This window comes from Oryza sativa, chromosome 3 (genome assembly GCF_034140825.1).
Source record: "Oryza sativa Japonica Group chromosome 3, ASM3414082v1".
Classification (NCBI taxonomy): Eukaryota; Viridiplantae; Streptophyta; class Magnoliopsida; order Poales; family Poaceae; genus Oryza; species Oryza sativa.
In genome coordinates this window covers 30,202,597-30,226,224 of record NC_089037.1, presented here as the reverse complement: position 1 = coordinate 30,226,224, position 23,628 = coordinate 30,202,597, and the positions used below count along the sequence as shown (strand labels likewise).

The 23,628-nt window shown below is 43.4% G+C and overlaps 2 protein-coding genes across 5 annotated transcripts; one reads left to right on the top strand and one right to left on the bottom strand.

Annotated features, from left to right (window-relative positions):
- Window positions 1-8,911: 8,911 nt before the first annotated feature.
- On the top strand, window positions 8,912-16,474 carry LOC4333947 (F-box protein At5g03100). Of its 4 annotated transcripts, none has more exons than XM_015777464.3 (8): window positions 8,912-9,301; window positions 9,927-9,987; window positions 11,205-11,279; window positions 11,401-11,559; window positions 12,784-12,839; window positions 12,976-13,875; window positions 13,971-14,126; window positions 15,889-16,474. In XM_015777464.3, exons 5-8 carry the CDS (start codon window positions 12,798-12,800, stop codon window positions 16,177-16,179), a joined length of 1,389 nt encoding a protein of 462 aa, XP_015632950.1. In that variant the 5' UTR covers window positions 8,912-9,301; window positions 9,927-9,987; window positions 11,205-11,279; window positions 11,401-11,559; window positions 12,784-12,797; the 3' UTR covers window positions 16,180-16,474. The 4 variants fall into 4 exon arrangements, with proteins under 4 accessions (XP_015632950.1, XP_066165083.1, XP_015632952.1 ...); XM_066308986.1 differs by having other exon boundaries at window positions 12,594-12,839; XM_015777466.3 differs by having other exon boundaries at window positions 8,912-9,336.
- A 2,616-nt stretch (window positions 16,475-19,090) lies between these two features.
- Window positions 19,091-21,598, bottom strand: LOC9267902 (uncharacterized). Its single transcript, XM_015772849.3, has 3 exons — window positions 20,436-21,598; window positions 20,248-20,352; window positions 19,091-19,361 (listed from the first exon to the last, which is right to left on the bottom strand). The coding sequence occupies exons 1-2, from the start codon at window positions 21,478-21,480 to the stop codon at window positions 20,249-20,251; spliced, it is 1,149 nt and encodes a 382-aa protein (XP_015628335.1). The 5' UTR covers window positions 21,481-21,598; the 3' UTR covers window positions 19,091-19,361; window position 20,248.
- Between the last annotated feature and the right edge of the window lie 2,030 nt (window positions 21,599-23,628).

Genomic DNA, 23,628 nt, shown 5'->3' with positions numbered 1-23,628 from the left:
ACACAATAATTACGGCACGTACTTTCTCCTCACTATTGTTCCCTCCTTGTGATCGCTGCGTGAGTAAGGGGTGTCTTCATTTGATAGGAGGATGCTAGGGTCAATCGTCACCGTGAAAGGGGGTTGCCCATCCAACTGATCGTAATCCTCGTCAGTCTTGTCCTCAACTCCGATGATTTTTCTTTTGCCTGGGAGAACCACTTGACGCTTAGGCTCATCAGGCCCTCTGCCCTTCTTTCCTTTGCTAGACATGTCCTTCACGAAAAAGACTTGCATTACATCATTGGCAAGGACAAAAGGTTCGTCCGAGTATCCAACCTTGTTAAGGTCAACAGTTGTCATCCCACTATCATCAATCATTACGCCTCCACCAGTCAACCTAACCCATTGGCACCGGAACAGAGGAACCTTGAGAGGACCATAGTCAAGTTCCCATATGTCCTCGATGGCACCGTAATACGTGGCAGTTGTTCCATCGTGTCCCATGGCATCGACACGAACAGCGCTGTTTTGGTTCGTGCTCTTCATGTCTTGGGCTCTCGTGTAGAATGTGTACCCATTGATCTCATATCCCTGTAATGTCGCGATCGACCCAAACGGTCCCCTCGCCAGGAAGGCAAGTTGTTGGTTGATCGACTCGTTACCCATGAGATGATGTCGTAGCCACGCGGGGAAAGTATCAATGTGATGCCGTGTAATCCATGCATCGGACTTACCGATGTTCCTGGCGCGAACTAGAGCCAAGTGCTCCTCGATGTAAGGAGCTACCAATGAAGAGTGTTGCAGAACAGTGAAATGGGCTTTACGGAATAAATTGTTGTCTACCGTCGTTATTGCTTTCCTTCCGAGAGTTCCCTTTCCCCGTAGTCTCCCTTCATGGCGTGATTCAGGTACCCCGATTGGGCGAAGGTCTTCGATAAATTCTACGCAAAATTCGATGACCTCCTCTGTTCCATAACCCTTGGCGATGCTTGCCTCTGGACGAGCACGGTTAGGAACATACTTCTTCAGAACGCCCATGTACCTCTCGAAAGGAAACATGTTGTGTAGGTACATAGGCCCGAGAATACGGATCTCTTTCACAAGGTGACAAAGCAGATGCGTCATTATATTGAAAAATGAAGGTGGAAATATCAACTCAAAACTGACGAGACATTGCACCACTTCATTCTGAAGGGCTTCTAATCTATCCGGATCGATGACCTTCTGCGAAATTGCGTTCATGAATGCACATATCTTTGTTATTGTTGCCCGGACATTGTCTGGAAGGATACCCCTTATTACAACTGGTAGCAGTTGTGTCATCAACACGTGACAGTCATGAGACTTTAGGTTTGTGAACTTCTTCTCCTTCGTGCTTATTATTCGCTTGATATTCGTGGAGTATCCAGACGGTACCTTTATGCTCTCCAAGCATTCAAACATACTTTCCTTCTCTTCCTTGCTAAGAGTGTAGCTGGCTGGACTCAAGTAATGGCTTCCTTTCTCCTTTGGTTCCGGGTGAAGGTCGCCGCGTTGTTCCATATGCTTCAGATCATTACGTGCTTCCAGTGTATCTTTCGACTTTCCGTATACACCTAGGAAGCCAAGAAGGTTTACGCAAAGGTTCTTAGTGAGGTGCATCACGTCGATTGCGTGGCGTACGTATAAGAATTCCCAATATGGTAACTCCCAAAATATAGAGTTCTTTTTTCACATCGCCGCGTGACCATCTTCGCTCTCTATATGCTGGCTTCCAGGCCCCTTTCCGAACACTACTTTAAGATCTTTAACCATAGCAAACACTGTTTTCCCGCTGCGATGTTTAGGCTTCGTACGGTGGTCGGCCTTATGTTCGAAGTGCTTGCCTTTCTTCCGTACCGGGTGGTTTGCTGCAAGGAATCGACGATGACCCATGTATACAACCTTCCTACAGTGCTTAAGATACGTACTTTCTGTTTCATCCATACAGTGAGTGCAAGCCTTGTACCCCTTGTTGGACTGTCCGGATAGGTTGCTAAGTGCAGGCCAATCGTTGATGGTTACGAACAGCAGCGCTCGTAGGTTAAACTCCTCCTGTTTGTCCTCGTCCCACACGGGGACACCTTCCTTCTTCCACAACTGTTTAAGATCTTCGACTAGTGGTCTTAGGTACACGTCGATGTCGTTACCAGGTTGCTTGGGGCCTTGAATAATAATCGGCATCATTATGTACTTCCTCTTCATGCATAGCCAGGGGGGAGGTTGTAGATACACATCGTAACGGGCCAAGTGCTATGGCCGCTGCTCATCTCTCCAAAAGGATTCATGCCATCCGTACTCAAACCAAACCGTATGTTTCGTGCGTCCTTTCCAAATTCTTTAAATTTTCTGTCGATGTTTCGCCACTGCGAACCATCGGCGGGGTGTCTCAGCATCCCGTCCTGTTGACGCTCTTCAGCGTGCCATCGCAACATTCTAGCATTCCCCTTGTTCCTGAACAAACGCCTTAGCCGTGGTATTATAGGGAAATACCACATCACCTTAGCAGGAATTCTCTTCTTTGTTAGCTGCCCGTCAACTTCTCCTGGATCGTCCCGTCTAATCTTGTATCGTAGTGCTTTGCAAACAGGGCATGCTTCTAGGTTCTCATACTCCTCACCGCGATATAGGATACAATCGTTCGGACATGCGTGAATCTTATGAACTTCCAGTCCTAACGGGCAAACTATCTTCTTAGCCTCGTACGTTGTCTCGGGCAATTTGTTTCCCCCCGGAAGAATGTTCTTGACGAGTTTCAATAAATCGCCAAATGCCTTGTCACTAACCCCATTTTTTGCCTTCCATTGCAACAACTCCAGAGTGGTATCCAACTTTTTGTGCCCCAGCTCGCAACCTGGGTACAACGAAGTTCTGTGGTCCTCCAACATCTTGTCCAATTTATGGGCCTCCTTTTCACTTTCGCAGTCTTCCCTGGCGTCCTGCAACATCTGACCAAGATCATCCGCAACATCGTTACCATCAGCAGCTATTTCCTCCTCGCCCGTTTGATTTCCTTCAAATCCAACATACTGAGCAAAGTCCGGAATATTGTCGTCTTCCACTTCATCTTCTTCCATTTCAACACCTTGCTCTCCGTGGGATGTCTAACAATTATAGCTTGGCATGAACCCCGACTCAAACAAGTGGAAATGAATAGTCCTGGATGCAGAATACTCCTTCTGATTCTTACACTTATTGCATGGACAACAAATAAAACCCCTTTGCCTGTTAGCTTCGGCCACTCTCAAAAAATAGTGCACGCCGTCAATAAACTCTTTGGACCGCCGGTCAGCGTACATCCATTGCCGATCCATCTACATGAGTCAAAAAAACCGCACACAAATAATTATTCTTACAATAATGACAGTCATACAATAATTATAAGATATCTTTATTCATACAAAAATCATAAAATATTACACCAAATAATTCTTAAAAACTATTTGTAAAGTTTTAAACTAATTTTAATGTGTTTTACTTCTTTTAATTTTCATTTTAGTTTGTTTTCTATTATTTAAGATTAACTTTCACTAGAGTTTTCCTTCTCAACTATTTTATAAAACCTTGTTTAGCAAATGAACTAAATTTCTATATATTCTTTCTTCCCCACACACATTTTCTCTCTCATCAACTTACAACTAAATTTTGGAGACAAAAAAAAGTGTGCAAAACATAGGTGCAAATGTAGTATGACAAAAAAAACATTGGAGGATGAAGTTGCAAACCTTTTAGGCACCTCCGATTTGTATGTAATCACCAAAATAAATTCAATAGAAATTTTGGCATGACCTCCCCTCTTTTTTGAAGAAATTTTGAAGCTCGCTCGGGCAGCTGGAGGAGGAAGAAGACATATATATAGGGGTGGGACTTTAGTCCCGGTTGGTAGCACCAACCGGGGCTAAAGATCACCGGGATCATTAGTCCCGGTTGGTATTACCAACCGGGACTAAAGTTAAGATCTTTAGTCCCGGTTGGTAGCACCAACCGGGGCTAAAGATCTTAACTTTAGTAGTCCCGGTTGGTGCTTTAACTTTAGTCCCGGTTGGTAGCACAAACCGGGACTAAAGATCAAATATGCCCGTTACCCTTTTGAACCGGGACTAAAGATCATCTTTAGCCCCGGTTTTTATTGCATCCGGCACTATTGTGGAAATCGGCCGACCGACGAAAGATGGTTTCTCCACCAGTGAAAGCTACTTTTACACGTGCGCGGCTAGCTTAGCTAGCCCGAGTGACGGGCCAGGGGGTCTGAAAATGATTGTGCCGTGACTTTGAGGACCCAAATGACGTGCAAAACCCAGCCTTGGGTCAACAGCTGAGTTTTTTTTGTAACCATTCTAATCTGTCGGGACGTGAATCTCGAGCTGCTCTCTGCTCGGGAAGCGTGGATCACGTTCACGTAGCCTATAGCCCGGATAAAGGAAAGGAACACCATAATTCTGTCCTGCCAAGGCACTAATAAATCTCACAAGCACACGTTCTTTGCCCGGTTCAGGTCATCTCTTGCCACTTTTCCCTCCGATCTCAGCAAAGAATGAAACTACGTCGCTTTGCTTTGCATATCCCGATATCTGATCACTTTGCCATAGTCAAGTGAACGCGCGTAACCGTTTTTTCTCCTCCGGGAAAGCTAGCCGCGCACCAAACGAGTTTCGGGGACGGAAGCAAATCCGCCCGCACCGGTCGTAAAGGCTCAGATAGGGTCAAGCCGGCCTTTCACACCGTGCGTGCGCGCGCGCGTCGTCGCTGGCCGCGCGCCGCCGGTCGCTAGCTCGATCGATCGACGACGACGACGCGGACGCGGACGCGCGCGCTGCCTGGAGCTAGTCACGTCCCTGTCCCCGTGACGCCGGTGTACGCGACAAAAAACCACCGGTCGCGCTCAGGGTTCAAACTCCCGCGCGCGCGCACTTTGCGTGCGTACGTCTCGCGCGCCGTGCCGCCGTCGCGCGCCCGCGCAAAGTTTCGTGAGGTTGCGGGCGCTTTTCGATGTGATCGCGTCGTCGCGCGGCCGAAAGCTGCAAGCGCCGCCCGGGTGGGCGGGGGGTTGGATTTTTCTTCGGTGGCGGGGCGACGGCGACCGATGCGCACCCGCGAGCGACGTGGACGCGTCGCGTTTTAATGGATCCGCTGTCTTTGTGCGGGGCTGCACGTAGATTTCGACCACTCCTCTCCTGTTGCTTGTGTGTCCGCACTCGCCGACGCTTGGCAGGTAGTAGCAGGCACGTACCACTCCAGCTGGCTACCGCGGTTTAAGGAAAACGTGCCGGATTGTGCGGTTGAAAAGGTAAAAAACCACGGCCTGATCATCTACTACTGCGCGCTTCTGGTTACAACAATGCGTCTCGGTTTGTCCACACGCAGTTAATTATCAACTGATGCTACGGTGCGTGAGTGTAATATACTGGAGTACTCCTACTCCGTATGTGACGGCGTGTTGATTACCCTGAATTTTAGGGTAAACAGGACTAGCTACTCGGATTAGCTGGTATGCGTATTTTATCTGTTTATTTTTTTTGTTCTCTACTAGATGTTGGTATGCGTATTCAGTGACGAGTCACTGTCTTCTACTCTCACTGATCAGACTTAGTTATCTTATTCCTATGCACGCATATGATTGATCGGCAATGGTCCATGGAGGCGTGTACCGTGTATATATGTATATATAGCTGGCGTGGCGTGTACAGTGAAGGCCTCAAATCATGGAGCATAATGTCTAATGTATGGTCCAGTTTATGTCGATTGGAGTCATTGTCGTGCACCGTAGATGATAGTAGATTCATAGTATGGAGAGTAATGTATTTCTTAGATTAATATTTAGATGAAGCATTGTACTTCTAGTCTTAAAATATAACAATTTAAACAAAGAGTTTATCTAAATTTGTAGTACTCGATTCGATTGTGTTCAGTTCAGTACTATATTAATATATTTTAGAATGGAAGAAGTAGTACTGTACTCTCTCCATCTTAAAATATAAAAACATAGGACTAAACGAGACATTTCTGTTTAGGTTCATAGTATTAAAAAATGTATGTTTCATCCCCGTCATATGTTCTTATATTTTGGGACGGATGGAGTATTTTGCTTGAGTACCGGTATGATGATGATATCATTGTATCTGTACGGGTAGGAGCCAATAGTCTGGAACCCCACCCATTCTCTGTCCTCCACGGTAGTTGCATGAGATCAGGATGGCTAGCGACTTCAGATTAAGGGGTTGTTTGGAAGATAATCTAGTTCTAAAAAAAGGGAGAGAGAAGACAATTAATCTCACTTTTCTACAAAAGTTTATATAATTATATGTGATTTGTTGGTCACACTTGTAATAAGTTGTGGTAAAATGAGCTTTTTACGAGTGTACTTGATATATCTTAAAACGTATAGCATACGATAATTATGGCACGAACTAAACACCAGGGCTAAGCTGGTCAAATCTTAAACACCAGTGTTGCACTCAACCAAACATAACAATGGCCTACACAATATCCTGTGGCCCTGCCAAATGTTACACAAACCAACAACAATACTGCACTTTTCTAGTTACTGTTAGCGCGACAATGAAATTGAGCTTAATTAGATGAGATTTTTATGATGAAATTATGCGGCATATGGCTACCGGCAATAATAAACCGGACTTTCTTTCAGGCAGCAGCCCATGAAGAACATGAGAGTTTGAAGTCCTGTGGAACTAGTCCTGTAGACCACTGTGAACTGTGGCTGATACCATGTGGCCTTCACGGCCGCAACCAGTATTGATTCTGACTGGAATAAGTTCACTTACCATCCCTGAATTTTACATCGAGTTTGCATGACATCCTAATCTCTAATATCAGAAATCTTTACTCCTCATGTAATTAAAACCATGCAAACCTACTTCTCTCCTGCCTCGCCCCATCGGCTGGCCTGCGAGACGAGAAAAAGTGAGAGAGAGAAAGGGAGAGAGAGGGGGTGATGATGGCATCCTGATTCCTGATATATGGGCTCCACGTGGGTCCCATGCTGACTCAGCCGCCACGTCGGATAAAACCGGGGTCAAAACCATCAAAGGACCTAAAGTGGACGGTTTTTTAAGTTGAGGGATATCATATATTTGGTTTTGTGGTTGGGAGACTGTCGACGGGTGGTACCGCGACTAAGTTATTTAGATGGTATGGGGATTGTCGATACTAGGGTATATGTGAGATTGAGGTAAAAGAGATGGAGACATAGATTTTTATACAGGTTAGGGCCCCTTATTTGACAGGTAATAGCCCTATATCCTGTTAGCCGAAGCCGGTGTTCTCTTTATCCATCTAGATCACACAAGTATAATAAGAGATCAGAGATTGTGCTAGATCTCTCTTGCCGGCTTTTCATAGGCACGGGATGGGGTATGTCTAGGCTAATCTCTATCATCTATCGATATTTGGCGGCGTGGGTCTTGTTGGTCTTGTGGCTTATCCCATATTAAGACTTGGTAAATGGTGGATTCCGCCGAGCTTAACCGATTACTGCTGGGTATGACAGTGACGATTTTGTAACTCGATGATAAGTTGAGGGACTTTCGGTGTACTTTTTCCTATATATATCGAGCCTCGGAGAACTCCCATAACCCTACCGTGCGCCGCCGGTCGTTGTACTTTGCCAACCGAAAGTCGTCCGTCGGCGCTGCTCCACCTCATCACACGACGATGCTTGATATCAACCTCTTCCGCACCGGTCGTTGCGGTCCGTCGATATTGTCGACGAGGTCATCTACGGTACATCTATCTGGCTTGCAGCATTCTCGTCCCTGCATGCAGTGCAGTTCGATCTGGATAATATCCGAAAGGAGCTCAACGCCACCAGCCGAAATACGGGCAAGCTGAAGATGGTACGCTCGCTAGTGTCTCCCGAAGATTTATATGTATAGATCAATCGACTAAAATCTTCCAATTTTACACTCGACGCACGGTCATACGCACTTAGACCTGTTTAGACGAGACTAAATCTTTTAAATCCCTATCACATCGAATGTTTGGACACTAATTATAAATATTAAACGTAGATTATTAATAAAACCCATTCATAATCTTGGACTAATTCGCGAGACGAATCTATTGAGCCTAATTAATCCATGATTAGCCTATGTGATGCTACAGTTTATCCCTAAATTGCTCCAGGCCAAGCACGCTTAACCTTGGAGTTCTTTGGAGATCGGCTTTCGAAAAAGAAGTTGCAACTTGTTGATATGAGTATTCTATTAATTCTATTAAACTCTAGGCCGGGATGTTACAAGATCGATGGGAGCCCTTAGCTACCATGACGCACGTACCTCCGCCGGCCACGCGTGTGGCTCTAGCTCCGCCGCTGCGATCGCCCGCCGCTCCTCCTCGTCGGCGAGCATGGAGAGGAGGCTGCTACCGCTGCCTTGCTCCCCTCCCCGCCGCCGATGCCCCTCCCCTGCGACCGCGTCGTCACCTCCACCGCCGCCTTGCTCCCTGAGCCGACGCCAACGCGTTCCACCCGCCCCGCGTCTCTGCCGGCCGCGCATGTGGCTCCAGCTCCGCCGCCGTGGTTGCCTGCCGCTCCTCCTCGTCGGCGAGCACGGAGAGGAGGCTGCCGCCGCCGCCGACTTCCTCCCCACCTAATCGGCCGGCCTGCCCAGAGTGAGAGAGGAGGGGAAAAAATAGGAGGTTGACAGGTAGGGCCCACGATGACTCAGCAGCCACGTAGGATAAAACCGGGATCAAAACCGCTAATGGACCTATTAAGACCGGTTTTATATAGTTAAAGGATCTCTTTTGCGGATCGATGATGTTTTTTATCCTGATGACAAGTTGGGAGACGTTCCGTTTACTTTTTCCCGGTTTTTATGGTTTCTCGTTCGCTCGCGCCGGTGACCGCGAAAACTCGTGCATCAGACCTACCCCTCGATCGCTCCCCCAAACCGCGCGCGCCCCTCCCTCCTCACGACCGTCTCCCCTACGCTCCTTTCCCTCCCGCCACGACTCGCGCCGCCACCGCCCCCGCCCCCTCAGTCCCGCCGCCACCGCCACCGCCACCACTACCACTACCGACGAAACCCTAGACTCACGCAGATCCGTCCCGCGCCGCCACCGCCCCCTCAGTCCCGCCGCCGCTCCTTCCCCCTCCCCACACCATCGGTGAAACCCTCTCACTGCCGCTGAGGGCTGAGGCCGATCTGCGGAGGTGGCCTTCCCTGCCCCGCCGGCGCGTGGGGACTCACTGCCGCCGCGTCTCTAACATCCCCTCTACGCTGCCCGGGTCCTTGCATCGTCGTTGGCTTCCTGGCGGAGAAGTACAGCATGCCAAATCGAGGTATTACCCGGAAAAGACCGATAAGATTTCATCAGGTATTTGCTTTTTGCTTCCTGTCTGTGGATATGTGATGCATACATTCAAGTTGAGAAGATGTTGTTATGCACTGACGCCTGTGGCCAGGCTATGAAAAGGTGATGCTTTCTGACGATACGTTTAATTGCCTAGCGATTTGGATCCCATATAGTATAGTATACCATTAGCTCTTGTTTATATTATTCAAGTAAATAAGGCTAACTGAAATTTCCAATATGAATAGTGACAGAGGTTCTGATCTGATTTCATTTGGTTGGCTCGGTGTACAGCTGCCGGCTGCAGGGGTCGGTTTAGTGTAGTATCTCGCATCGATTGTTTTTACTCTGTTAAACAACCTCCAATGGAACTGTAGTGAAAAATGGCATATTCCATAGCTAAATTATTTTATTTAGCTAAAACTAGCCAGCACTATACTGATTGTACATTAATTCCTAAGGTCACACACTTATTTGTGGTTAAACTATTGCAGCTCCAACTTTTGGATATAAGGACTACAATATTTCTGTATAAAAAATGCAGTACACTTTATAATCTCAGCCATTGGAAAACAGATAGTTTGGTTTCTAATTGAATGTCATTGTTTTAACAGCTTACATTTTCTCGTAGCATCTGCTCCAGGTCACTGCTGCTCAACATCCTATGCAATTAAGGTAATGCCAGTTGTCCTCTTCTGAACTTCTGCACTATTTCTTACTGTGCTTGCTACCCACTCTGCGCGATCATTATGTTATTCTGATTCAGCATATGGTATATATTTCAGAATATGTATATAATAAGTTTAAAGTTCAGAATGTAAATAGGCACAACATTTGGATGGATAAATATGAGGTCTAGATTTTAGAAATAGCTTAACAATTTGTTCTGTTCAGGTGTCTCACTTTCTGCCTTTGTTCCAAATGTGTTCAGCTGTCTAGCTGCTAAGTGCTAAGGTGCCTCTCATTTAAATAACTTCTCATTGGTCAAGCATACACAATAACCTGGTATTTGTAGGACTTTACATGCACATTATTTGTTTGGTAGTAGTTGACAGAATGTGCTCTGGCTAGGGAACTGTCTGATTATCAACTACTGATTATCAATTTCCATTTGGTACTCATGCTGATCCAGATTTGGTGCTTATCATTTTCATTTGGTACTCATGCTTCAATTATTCTTGCTTGGATTAATTTTTTTGGAAATATAATTTATGTTTCATATGCTAATGGAATACTGTAACGTTGAGTTCTTTTATGTAAATCATCTTTCATATGCTACACAAAATTATTTTTCTAATCTCGCTATATTTTATGTATGATTCATCTTTCATATGCCACATAAGAATATTTTTTCAAAAAAAAAAACATTGAAGAAAATCTTAAAATATACATACAAACTTTGTATCGTATATAAGAAGGCTACACTAAAACTTTCAATTTTTTTTTCAAAACTTATAATGAGTCAATTGATTGGCAACCCTTGTATAGCTTGAAGGTTATTTTAGGCATTTTTTGAAAAGTATCCACCCCAATGGCATATTGTAGAAAAAATTGTCAAAGTCAGTGGCATATTGCAGAGAGAGACAAAGTTGATGACAAATCATTGAACTAGAGTAAACTTAGGGGGTATAGAATGAAGTCAATGAATTCTCTCTTTATTTAAGGCCACCATTACAGTTTAAACCAGATAAGCTAATATGAAGCCATTTTCTCTGAGTTGCCATGTCTTATAAGAATGTGTTGCTGTGAGATGCTCTGGAAAAAAAATCTTTAACCTTTTAGCATATTATATTTTTAACTGAATGCTTTACACCTGCATTAATTGTGTCCTCTAAGATCATGAAATTCAGTTTATTACTGTTCATTTATGAATATTCCAATTATTTTGCTAGATGATGAAAAGAAGCTTGAGGTTTTGAATCCATGCAAATTTTTTCTTACTGTTCTGATGGTACACCTTATTTCAGGTACCTAATTTTGTCCTTTTGTTCGGTACTCCTTTTGTTTGGTCAATAAGCTCCTTTTTTGTGTTGCCACTAAGGGCAATTTGTTGTTAGAGACTACATTCCGAAATTCCTAATTATTTAGGCAGTTAGAAGTCTCGGGCAGTGGTAACCAGGTCTTGCCCAGCCTCACCTCCCAAGCTTTGAGATTCGGGCAGGGGCAGTGGAGGCCGAGGGTGCCGCCGTCCACAACTGACATCGTCTCAAGCAGTCAAGCATCCCCAGCAGCGCAAAGAAAGTGCTGGTATACTCTCTGATCTTCTCTCGTAAATTTCTTTCTTGCTTTATCTGTCCACTGCCTGTTCCTCTTGAATTTGAATTTTTTTGACATTCCCCATAATTTTGTTGATTTGCCTGTTGCTCACTGGCGTTGAGAGGATGCGGCTGAAGGAAGCAGCGCTGCTCGTGGGATGGAGATCGGTGCAGGTGGCTGGCGAAGTCGCCACGAGACAGGAGTCGAGGCAGAAGATGCACCGTACACCACCCAGCGGCCGTTTCGGTATTGGATATCAGAAAAGATACAAATCAAAATAATTTTCGATACGACTTTGATACGGAATCGATCTTTCCCTCTGGAAAAAAAAATCTCGATTTCGAACCCCAAAGTTCTTCTCTTTCTTCTCTTCACCAAAAAGAAGAAACAGAGAAACTCCTGACGCACTAAAAAAAAAGCTGCGACAAACTTTCCTGGTCGCGTCGGGGAGGAGTGGCATCTGGCGGCTGGGGATTGCCACCGGTGACCTTCAGGCCAGATCGAGAAGGACTACTGAGGGTAGCCGGGAGGGGAAGAAGCTCTCGGGAGGGAAGTGGAGCAGTGAGAAGAGGACAGGAGACTGGGATTGGCTCTTCACCGGCAGCCTTACGCTCTCAGAATATAGACGCCGCTCCTCCCCGACGCGACCAGGAAAGTTTGTCGCAGCTTTGATTTTTTTTAGTGTGTCAGGAGTTTTTCTGTTTCTTCTTTTTGGTGAAGAGAAGAATTTTGGGGTTCGAAATCGAGATTTTTTCCGGAGGGAAGGATCGATTCCGTATCAAAGCCGTATCGAAAATTATTTTGATCTGTATCTTTTCTGATATCCAATACCGAAACGGCTTCTGGGTGGTGTATTGATGCATCTTCTGCCTCGACTCTCTCCTGTCTCGTGACGACTTCGCCAGCCACCTGCACCAATCTCCATCCCGCGAGCAGTGCTGCTTCCTTCAGCTGCATCCTCTCGTCGCCGGTGAGCACCTGTACGCACATCCTCCTTTTCTGTCTTACCTTATGTTCTGTTCTAGATCTGAGAAGCTTTTCTCTTTGCCTTAACCTCAGTACTAATTACAGTTTGTTCCCAAAAAAGCTTTTTGGGTTCAACTGTACTTTTTTTTTTTTTTGGGGGAGGGGGGAGGCATCCAAGCAAGGCATTACCCAATGCTTATTTTGGGAGTTACATCTTTGTATTCTCATGATCTGGCATGTTCATACCAGATAAATCTGTTCCCATGACCAAGCCAGAAGCCCTGCAACTTCACCATCTGCCCGATGTAAGCAATTAATTCAATGTGCCTTTCACACTTACACATCTGCTAAATGATTCCAGAGAATGAGCGAACTCTTTACTTAGTAATGAATCAGTTTACTCGGTAATTAATCCGTAACATGCTACCTACGAATGTGCAGGATGTCCTGCACCGCATACTGTCTCGATTAACATTCAGAGAGTCCTCACGGATGGGCCTTCTTTCTCGCAAGTGGCAGAAACTGTGGAGAAGCTGCTGCCCGAAATTGATCTTCACCAGGGCCACCATGTTCAAGCCTGGGAATAAAACCATAAGACGTACAAGGACCAACTTTGCCAGGAGAGTCAACAGTCTTTTGCGGCAGCTATGTGCACCTCCTACCCTGAATAAGTTTGTTGTTAAGTTTGGGCTGCGCAGGAAACATACCTGCCATGTCAACAGATGGGTTGGCTTCTGCTCCAAGTTGAGAGCAAGGCACATCACTTTTGATTTCACTCCTGGAGTGAAGGGTATTTTCAGGGGCTTAGCTGATGAAAAGTACATCTTCCACCTGCATGTTTTCAGTGTCCCTGACCGCTCCCCTGCTCATATCAAATCCCTTCATCTGAGCTACGTCTGGTTGAACACAGCAACCACTGGTTTCACTGGCTTTGCAAACCTCAAGAAGCTCACCCTGCACAAAGTTTCCTTTTTAAATGACTTCCAACATCTGATGCTGTCGGAGTGCACTGCTCTTGAGTGGCTGAGCATCAGCTGCTCTTCCTTCACTGAGCTAACCTTGTGCAAGCCACTGCGCCGTCTGCGTTATCTTTCTTTGCACTACTGCTACATGGAAAAGGTTGAGCTGGAAGCTCCAAACCTCACATCGGTCGATTTGACCAATCGGCCAATTCCGTTGGCACTAAGTGAATCTCTGAAGGTGATGGAGGCAAACATTAAACTGCTACATAAGAGCGTGCTTTATGGTGATAATCTGGACTACATCTGCACCGAGCTTCCTGCCGCTCTTCCGCATGTGCAGAAACTCTCCATTACCTCGACACTCTGCATCTACGATGAGGTTTTATCTCTTTCTGAAAGCAACTAAATTCATTAATCAGTTAGACATCTGTTTGTCATCTCATCCATACCTTGACTATCATGGTTGTGTTTCAGTTGCAAAGTTTTGCCAAAACCTCAGTGAGATTCATCAATTTGAGGCATCTGAGCTTGTATTTGCCTCTTTATGGGGACGGCAGGTCAGTTGGTGGGATTCTTCGTTTGGCCTACCTCTTGGAGCTCGCTCCAGTTCTAGAGGAACTGGAACTGCACGTGAGTGGCTTTGACAACTTCAAAATCTGTTCACAATTTCTTAAACATGCATTATGTGTAGACATTTTTGTGGTGGCACAGCGTCATCCTTGTTATTTTCTATTACCTACTTTTCTTTCATTCATCTAAAACAAATCTTTTTATTTTTCAATTTCCTGTATGTTTGTTATTTTCATTCATCTAAAGCTACAACTACATTGCTTAAATTTGGAGTTGGTCGATTTTGATCTTATAGTTGAAAAATACAAAAGGGTAACAAAGTTTCTATCTATTGGAAATTAGAGACTACCATGCTTTATTACCTTATTATTTTGTGATACAATACAATTTTGTTTATATTTCGAAGCCTGTTGGATTCTTTATTGGCATAATGTTCTAGAACCATTCCTTCTTTTAATATTTTGAAGCCACAATTACAATTTGACCTTTGAGTGTTACTTTCTTTTGCATTGTACTGTTGTTTTGTAATTACAAAGTCATGATAATATGGGAATAATTTCATATGCATATTTAATGGTATCATCCCATTTATGTCACAGAGTCTATATATAATATTGGATTGTTTCAAATTTGAGTAAATTTCACATAACCCTAGGTATTATGGTCTAAGTTGCACAAAACCCAAAGGTTTTGGCATGTGGCACATAACCTTAGGTATTATGGCCATAAAGTTTCACAAAACCACGATTTTGATCATTTCAACATTGATTTACCACATTTGTTAGTTCTACAATCACATCTCAAATTTATAATTTACTAGAAAAAATGCCCGTGCGTTGCAACGGATGAAGGCTATTTTAATTTTATTATTATTATATACTCTAGTTTAGTTAAGATGAAAATCACTCTGAGAATTCTCGTGGATATATATTTTTTTCTAGAAAATCATGAGCTGCAATTAGGAGTCCAATCATCTCAAGTTAGCATGCGAAATTTTTAAAGAGATTTTTTATACGACTCCTTCTGTATTTCCAAAAGCGAACGAACTTGAAAACCGATTCATATACGAATGACGTACCAAAAGTATCGGCAAAAACATCTTCAATTTTTATAATAGTAGAGATTTATCCATCATATAAATGTTAGATCCATGTAAGTAAATCTTTTTAAAATTTTGATATAGGAGTATGTCAATTTGGTTAACGGCGTGGTTTTGTGAAACTTTAGGACTATAATATTTGAGGTTATGTGTGACATGTTAAAATCCATGTGGTTCTGTGCAACTTAGACCATAATAGGTGGGGTTTTATGAAATTTACTCTTTAAATTTTGAAATGTGTTGGCACCTTATAAAAATTATTGGCAATTGTGATGATCCTATTCTTAAGCTGCAGGTGTGCTCCTTTAGTTTGAAATGGGAAACCGTAGGGTTAGAGTGATTTGATGTCTTCCAGTTTTCATCTTGAAATCTATGCTTATAAGAAAAATTTTAAAAATAGATTAAAACAATATGTTATATAAAAGCTATTAGATTTATGAGGGTAGATTCGTTAGGATAGCATCTGTTCTGAGGACAACATATTAGTACATTATTATTATTATTAATTTATAATTATTGTTGTTGGTGTTGTTGTTGCTGCTGCTCATAAAACAGCACCGACCCGATTCCAAACACTCTGGTTTTGACTTTTGTGTTTGCTTTTTTTTTCCTTCCAATTAGTTTTTCTTCTTCCATAAATTCATGCATTCCAAACATTGGATGAATTACTGACGGAAACATTATGCGATGGAACTCACAAGTGCGCTGATTTGTTGCGTGCAGTTTCGCTTCTCTGATTTCGTCATCAGACAGGCGATCAGAGTGGATATGCTACCGTATCGGCATGACAAGCTCAAGAGGGTGGTCATGTCTGGAGCCTGTCATTGGCAGGGGCTGATCGAGCTAGCACACCACATTCGTCGTTGTGCTAGTAGACTTGACTGTATGATCATGGATCCGATGGTTAGAATTAAGGGTCTCCCGACGGTTGATTGGTTGGAGGAAAGAGGCCGCAGGATTGCCAAAGAGCTTCTTAAGAGGCAGGAGTTTCAGGGTGTCCTCACTGTTTTGTGAGATAAAGCCGCATGAAATATGGTTTTTGACGTCAGCTCACTCCAAGATGCAGTCTTTGCCTTTGACTAATAATTTATTACAATAAATTGATGAAATCCAATAATTTGCAATGGATTAGCACGCGTGATGTCCTCTCTGTGCAGCATGGTCCTGCACTGTACCTGTACCGTGCACTCGTGCAAGCACAAACGTTCCACGACACGACAATTTGGGGGAATTGAGGGGTACTGCGGCTGTAAAAGTCTTAAATAGCCTAAGCATATATTAATTCCATGAACGAATCAAGCTACTATCAGCACAACAGTGTTTTCTTTAAAATACTTGTTTTAGACAAGGGTGAGGGCAAATTTTAAAATATTTGATTATGAATCATTTTAAAAATATTTGTCTTTCAAATAAGGTGACTATGTATAGATTAGTCTTAAAAAGTACTTTAATAAAACCGTATATTTGTTAATATTTTTATATCTATTATAATGGAAAATAATGGTCAAAGTTTTTTTAGATTGATGCTCATGTCCAAAATGATCAGAATTATGAACCCGGAGAGACTACTACCACTATATATATACAATAGGAGTTATTTCACGTGATCATTTCTACGCGTATATTGTCCTCTACCCAAACATTTTTTTAATATATGATTTGATTTTCTGAGATACGTCTGATCATTTTTCTTATTAAAAAAATTATGTAATTATCATTTGTGATGATGGCTTTAGTGGCCCGTACGTTCTTTTCACGAGCATTCCAAGTTGTTCATATAGTTGAACCTACTAATTCAAATCCAATCCAAGTTTGTCACTTTGTTCCTCGCCAAATTGGCTGGTGGAACGCCCCAGCGACCAACCATCGGTCCATCATAGGTCGAGAAACCTTTGCTAAATGGCTGAACCCTACCAATTACTGCGCGCGCGTACGAACAATAGGGAATCCAGTGGCACACGACTACACGAGTGTCGTTGGACTTGGACTGCGTCGTCGTCGTCGGCGTCGGCGGCCTCGCGCGGTACATTGGCCTACGCAAGATCGTATAAGCATACGAACACAAGTGTTTATTCTGGTTTAGACTCTCAAATGAATAAGGGTTTGTTTGATTGCTATCCTGAGAAAAATTTGCCTGGCCTGAGACAAAAGCCTAAGTTATTTTACTCTCTGTTTGGTTGCCACCCTAAACCCCCTTTCCACTCGCCTGGCCTGATGAAACCTGGCATGTCACTGGCCTGAGTCAGGTGACCGATTTTGGTCGCCTGAGCTCGAGGTGTAGTATCGCTGGAGGATTACCAGCCTAATCTCTTGTGAAGTCCCATGCTCAGCTAGCGCTGCATGAAGCTAAAGCCACCACCATCGGTATCGTTGCTGTCGGCCGCCGTCACGCAAAGCCCCTGCCGCCGGCTGCCATCGCGTGAAGCCCCCGCCTCCGGCCTTCGCCCGTTGTGCGGAGCCATCGCCAGGGGAGACCGACTAGCGAGGGCACACTGGAAATGACTTGGACCGCTGCTACTATTTCTGATAAACGATACGCAACATTTAATATTTTACATATGAGTTTATTTAAAAAAACTCAATTCAAATTTATAATAATAATATTTAATTAATCATGTTCTAACGATTCATCTTGTTTTATGTGACACGAAGTTTCCATACGCAACACCCAAAACGAACAGCTAGAGTTGATGGCGATTTGGAAAATAGGACAGATCGTTAGCATAGGATTAATTAATTTAAATTTTAAAAATAAATTAATTTGATTTTTTTAAAAAAAATTCTATATAAATGTTTGTTACATAAAACATAATGTTTAGCAGTATGGGAAACTTGGTAATGAAAAGGAGTAAAGTTGCTCTATTGAACTAGGCGTCAGCCTTAGGGCTTCTAATAATAAACCAAATTCAAAGCTAAAATTTAAATTTTTAAACTTAATTTTGAATTTAATTTTAAGATATTTTTAAGTATAGTTTTGACTTTTAAATCGCTAACAACACATATAGAAAATTTTTACTTATAAATTAATTTGTATTTTGTAATAAAGCGTTTTGGCTTATTAGGTAATGTGGATAGTAGTATTTGGATGGAGGGAAACAACTGCTGTATACGGAGTATCTTGCTACTCGGTATTCTATTTCGCATCACCGGAGCGGACTCGATCGGCGGCCGGCGAGCACGAACGAGTCCAGCACGGCGGAGCCGTCAGCATTGAATGGAAATGCATGCATCTCTCTTCATGACGCAGCTGCAGACCTGCGTCACGAATGTCTGGCCTGGTTAGGCGATGGACGGGACGAAATTCAGCAGAGCGAGCCAACCTGTTCCGCTACAAAATTCTGTGTACACGGCAAAAATCATCGGCGACACACGATCGATCTAATGAACGAGCTGCAGTTGCAAGATACTCCTACGAGTACAACCTGTACACATGATGACTTCGACTTCCGTGCCGCGGCGCAAAGCACTTGGATGATTGATGAGGCTATCCTCCACGCAAAAGAAACAGTAGTGGACCAAATCGTGCAAAACGCAACGTCATGTGCGTTGCGGGCCTGACGCATGCAGGCGCAGCTGTGCACCGAGGTCAGGTGGATAGAACATAGAAGTCGGCCGTACGCCGAGATACGCAGAACCGTTGGCAGTTTGAACATTGATGGAAAATTTAAGCCCAGCTCTACCTTAATTTTCAGATACGGCAGGCACGAAGAATCGAAGATACTTTCCCATTCGAGAGTATTTTACCATGCGAAAAGGTACTTTCTGCCTTGAACACTTGGGAGTCTTCACGACCTCCTTTGTTGTTAGTGTTTTGACCGAATGGGAGGAATGGTGTTGGCCTCGTGTTACAACACACAGAACTGCAATACTCAGCACTTGTTGGATTAACTTTTTAAGCCAACAGGAATGTGTGTAGGAGACTATGTGCATAAGCATCCGTACCAATTTCTGATTTTTCATGCAGGTATTCATCAAATGTTTGTTCAACCAAGTGATTTTGGATTTGTTTCTGATTGTCAGTCATGTTAGCATAAATGATTATCTCTTTCTTTCATGGAAGCATTTGCTCTACATCCACCTTCATCCGCCTTAGAAGGAAGGGGCGCAATATGGCATGAAGCTTTCAAACAACATCGACTTTTCTCTCCTCTTCACTTTCCTCTAGTTCTTCACCTCCTTTTGCACAAAAATCAAACCTGCACGACAGGCGTAAGGTAGACAAAAAAGTAAACATAGCATCTCAGTAAACACCGAATAAATCAGTAGATGCACAGCATAGATTTCTGCTATATTCAAAAGACACGTTAGCAGGCATCGCATATCAAAACAATATGCATAACCGCTACAATACATAGGGTATTCAACTTTTACGCCACTTCATAAAGGCAAGCCAATGAGAAAAAAATAAAGCCATGTCTTAAGAGTAGCAACAAACTAATGGAATAACTATATACATAAACAGGGTTAGTTGATGGGATTAGAGTTGAAATTTCTGTTATGCAGTTTAAGAGGTTCTTTTACATTGTTTTGACCAATATGCTAGCCCTCAATGACCTAGAGAGATCCTGACAAATGTCTTGTCTTGAAGAGAAGAAGACTATCTGCTCTGCTCAATGCATATACAAATGAACGAAGTTGACAATAAACAGTCAGGAAAATGACTCAAAAGTGAGACAAACAATTATTTGACAGAAAGGTTAAGATGCATATAGGAACGAATGCATGATAAGAAAATCTTCAATTATACTATCACATTTGTACTTTAGTGCTGACTGCTGAGACGTGAGACTATAAAAGCACAAACCACACTTGTGAAGGAATATACTCAGCAAAATGGATCATACAATGACTCGAATTCCTGATGCGAGGAGAATACTCTTTACAATTTTCTTTTATACTTTTTGTTATCTCATAAACCGCTACCATTCTACTCTTTACGGCTGCTCGCTACCCCTTCTCTTTTTATACCGGTCTTTCAAGCCCAGTATAAAAATAGTATATTTATACAAATACTTTTGAAACCAGTCCATTTCTGCAATATAGCATATTTTTGTGGAACAAAAGTAACAATCAAAGTGTTACCTCAGAACATTGGCAGGGAGCCTCGACGGACTTCAACACTTAATTCCTCATCTGATAAAACTTGAAAATGGGGCCAATATGGATCCTGGTTTAGCGGTGAATAATCTAGAACACACAATATAAGATAGTTACAAACGATCCAGGGCCGTACACGTCATAGCATCAACAATGCTAATGCTAAATTTTACCTTTGCACCCCAAGAGTGTTGGCCGTGAGAGGTGGGGCTCCAACATCTCTTTATCCAGCATGTGGAGGTGGATTAAAGCAGATGCCACAGACTGAAGAGACCTCAAGACCTTCAAGCGAAATTCCTGGTGGGACACATCACTTAGCTGGTGAATCAAGTCCCTGCGACTCGTCTCCAGTGAGAATGCTACGAACTCAGTAGGTGTCATCTCGGATGTGATCTCTGTAATTAGCCTCTTGAGCGAAACAACTACACTCTTCGGTGGCCTTCCATCCTCTGTATAGTGTACCTCATTGAGGGCGCCAAACACATTCTGGTAAAGATCTGGAGCCAACCTTTGGAGAGTCTCTTGTACATGACTCATGGAGATTGCATCACCCTCCCTGACTGAGAATTCATTCTCCACAAAGTCGTCACTGGAGGACCAGAACATTGCCAGAAGAGTTGCCAGCATGAGGCGGCGTCTGGCCTTCGTTGCCATCTCACAGGCCTCGACAAAATCAGATTCCCACTTGAATAGAAGCTGAGTTGCTGCAGACATGTCAAGTGGCAACGGGATGTCTTCACCATCTGATTTGAGTATAGAGACAATGCTATTAAGACGGACAAGCAGCTCGTCCTCAAGGCTTTTCATGAGACCCTCCAGAGGCGCCAGCTCTTTACCCACGCGAATCAGCTCGCGATAAGCATTGACCTTGTTGAGAAGCATGGGGCCATTTGAGATGCGGTAGGGGGCGTCGCCGCTGCCGATCTGGTCGTACACATCGGAGACGTCATTGAGGGGAAGATGGGGGAGTAGGAAGACGTCGATCATCCCGGGCTCAGCGTTCCTCTCGTTTATCATTTCACTGAAGGCTTGAAAGGAATACATGGCGCAAATCTGGCTTCCTCCAGCGCCTTCCGCGACGAAGGATGGCGACGTCATGATTGCGGTAGGAAGCGCGTACTCCACCGTCGACATGGTGAGATTTGTCCTCTCGAGGAAATCCGCTTCCCAAGCCAACGGCGAGGCTCGATTGGGGCGAGCAAAAGGTGGGACCTCCATGGCCGTCTCGCCGGAGAATTTGGCGGCGAGATTGGGAAAGGGCAGGTTGCGACTCTCGAGGGGAGGAGCGGAGGCGGCGGCGGCGTGGATTGGGGAAGAGGAAGAAGTCGTGATAGCTAGGGGAGGAGGGCGAGGCGGCGGCCGTGCACTTCTCTCATATCCACCGTTCCTTTCCATCCTACGGCTCCGTTCGTTTCTTGGTCTCTCTCTCCTCGGTTCTTCCTCCACACAGCCTGCCGGCCCATTATAGGCCTATAACTTAGCCCAACACCTGTGCTGTGCTGATTTTTTTTTCTTTTGTTTCTCTTTTAATATACTAGAAAAGTGCTCGTGCGTTGCAACGAAAAAACTAAATCGTGACATATTTTTAAACAGTATTTGAGCATTATGACTTGCGAAATTGTCTCACGTGGCTGGTTATTGCATTGCGATCGCAAAATCTCATAAAAACATAATAGTAATATTCCAAATTCATAAATGATAGAAATAACATGAAGATATGTCTACATGGGTGTTTATGCAACAACCTTTGAAAAATAGCCAAGCTGTATCATCTTATCCATATCACAATCGGATCAGGAAGAGCATGCAGCCGATGCTAGCTGCGCTTCTTTCTAAACTAATAAAGAGAAATTTACATATGCGCGGTATATTCTAGCACGAATCGATCTGATGACCTGTTCTCTTCTTCAATACATGCGAGCAACAAATTCGAGACATACATGTAGATGTATTTGAGACTTTTTTTTATGGCGATTGAATAGGATACGGATTTGAAGTCGGACTATCTTATTCGTACTCGAATCGGATGACGTACCAAACAATCGACAAAAACATATTCAACTTTTATAATAGTGAGATTTATAAAAGTAGTACATTTTTGTTTTCGAGTATTGCAAATTTATACCCCTACTATAATCTACCCTATAGTTCACCAGCACAGTCATACATCCTTCGTACTTCATTTATCAAATCCAACGTCTCAAAATCATAATGATACTACACTTGTTAGTTCTTACTACTAGTTACTGTTAGCATGACAATGATATTGAGGTTGATGTAGATGAGATTTTTATGATGAAAATTATATCGAAGCACCTACGGATCGAGATACTTCATTCATCTCGGCCATTCGCGGCGACGATACAGATAACCTCCAGGATGGAGGCGTGCCGCTGTTCGTTTATTCCTCCTGTGCTATTTCCATCGGGTGGGTGTAGTGTACGAACGTTCGCATCTCGCGAACAGCTCGTTTTATCGTTAATCCTAATGACGTGTTGAAGCTCTTACGTAGGATTAGGGTGTTTCGGGTAGAAGACAAACAAATCATTGTTTCCTATTAGATTAAGTTGTTTAGATTGGATTTTATTTCTTAAAAAAATATCCGATGATAATTAGATTTTTTGATTGTGCAGAAGTTTATACACTAATTAAACTTTCTAATTGTAAATATAATTCATCTCTTATAAATAAAAAGTCTATACACATAAAATCTATATATAGAAAGTTTATGCACATAAAATCTATATATAGAAAGTTTATATGTGAGTTTCCAAAAAAAAGTTCATATATAAAAAATTTCCATTAAAAAAGCTATAAAAATAACTATAGCTAAAAAAAAGAAAAACACAAACTTTGATACCGTTATGGAAGAATAACGTAAGAAAGAGGATAACAGAAAATTGAAACGAATCACGTAAAAAAGGAAAACGGGAAATTAGGAACGGAAGAACCATACGCACCTGTCGCGTCCTTCCCAGTTCCCACCCTTCGCGAGATGCAAACGTTCGTACACTAGACCCACCCAGGTCTTTTCAATACCAGTTAGTGGGAGTTCTCCACGAACTTATCCTGTTTATGGTAGTAGCGGTTGCTTACAACTGGTTGTGGGATGTGTTCTAACATCCAGTCCCGAGCCACGTCCCCGCATCTCTTTGTTTATGTTTTTACCATATTTATGATAGTTTCTCAAATATGTCATTTACGAAAACTTACACAAGATGTAAGTTTTGTACGTCTCCACGCTTCTCTTTGGGAGAGGGTTGCGGAGCCTATAGGGCACCGGGGCAGTCCAGACCCAGGCTTTGCTGTTATAAGATGTAAATCTTATAGGTTTTGATGGCATGTCCGGCGCCCAAGCGAACCCGA

Bases quoted from the DNA above. Each gene is read 5' to 3' on its own strand.
- LOC4333947 (XM_066308986.1), top strand. From the start codon at position 12,771: ATGTTCATACCAGATAAATCTGTTCCCATGACCAAGCCAGAAGCCCTG. The intron at 12,840-12,975 runs GTAAGCAATTAA...ACGAATGTGCAG, and splicing joins AACTTCACCATCTGCCCGAT to GATGTCCTGCACCGCATACT. The intron at 13,876-13,970 runs GTTTTATCTCTT...GTTGTGTTTCAG, and splicing joins CACTCTGCATCTACGATGAG to TTGCAAAGTTTTGCCAAAAC.
- LOC9267902 (XM_015772849.3), bottom strand. From the start codon at position 21,480: ATGGAGGTCCCACCTTTTGCTCGCCCCAATCGAGCCTCGCCGTTGGCT. The intron at 20,353-20,435 runs GTAAAATTTAGC...TGTGTGTTCTAG, and splicing joins AACACTCTTGGGGTGCAAAG to ATTATTCACCGCTAAACCAG.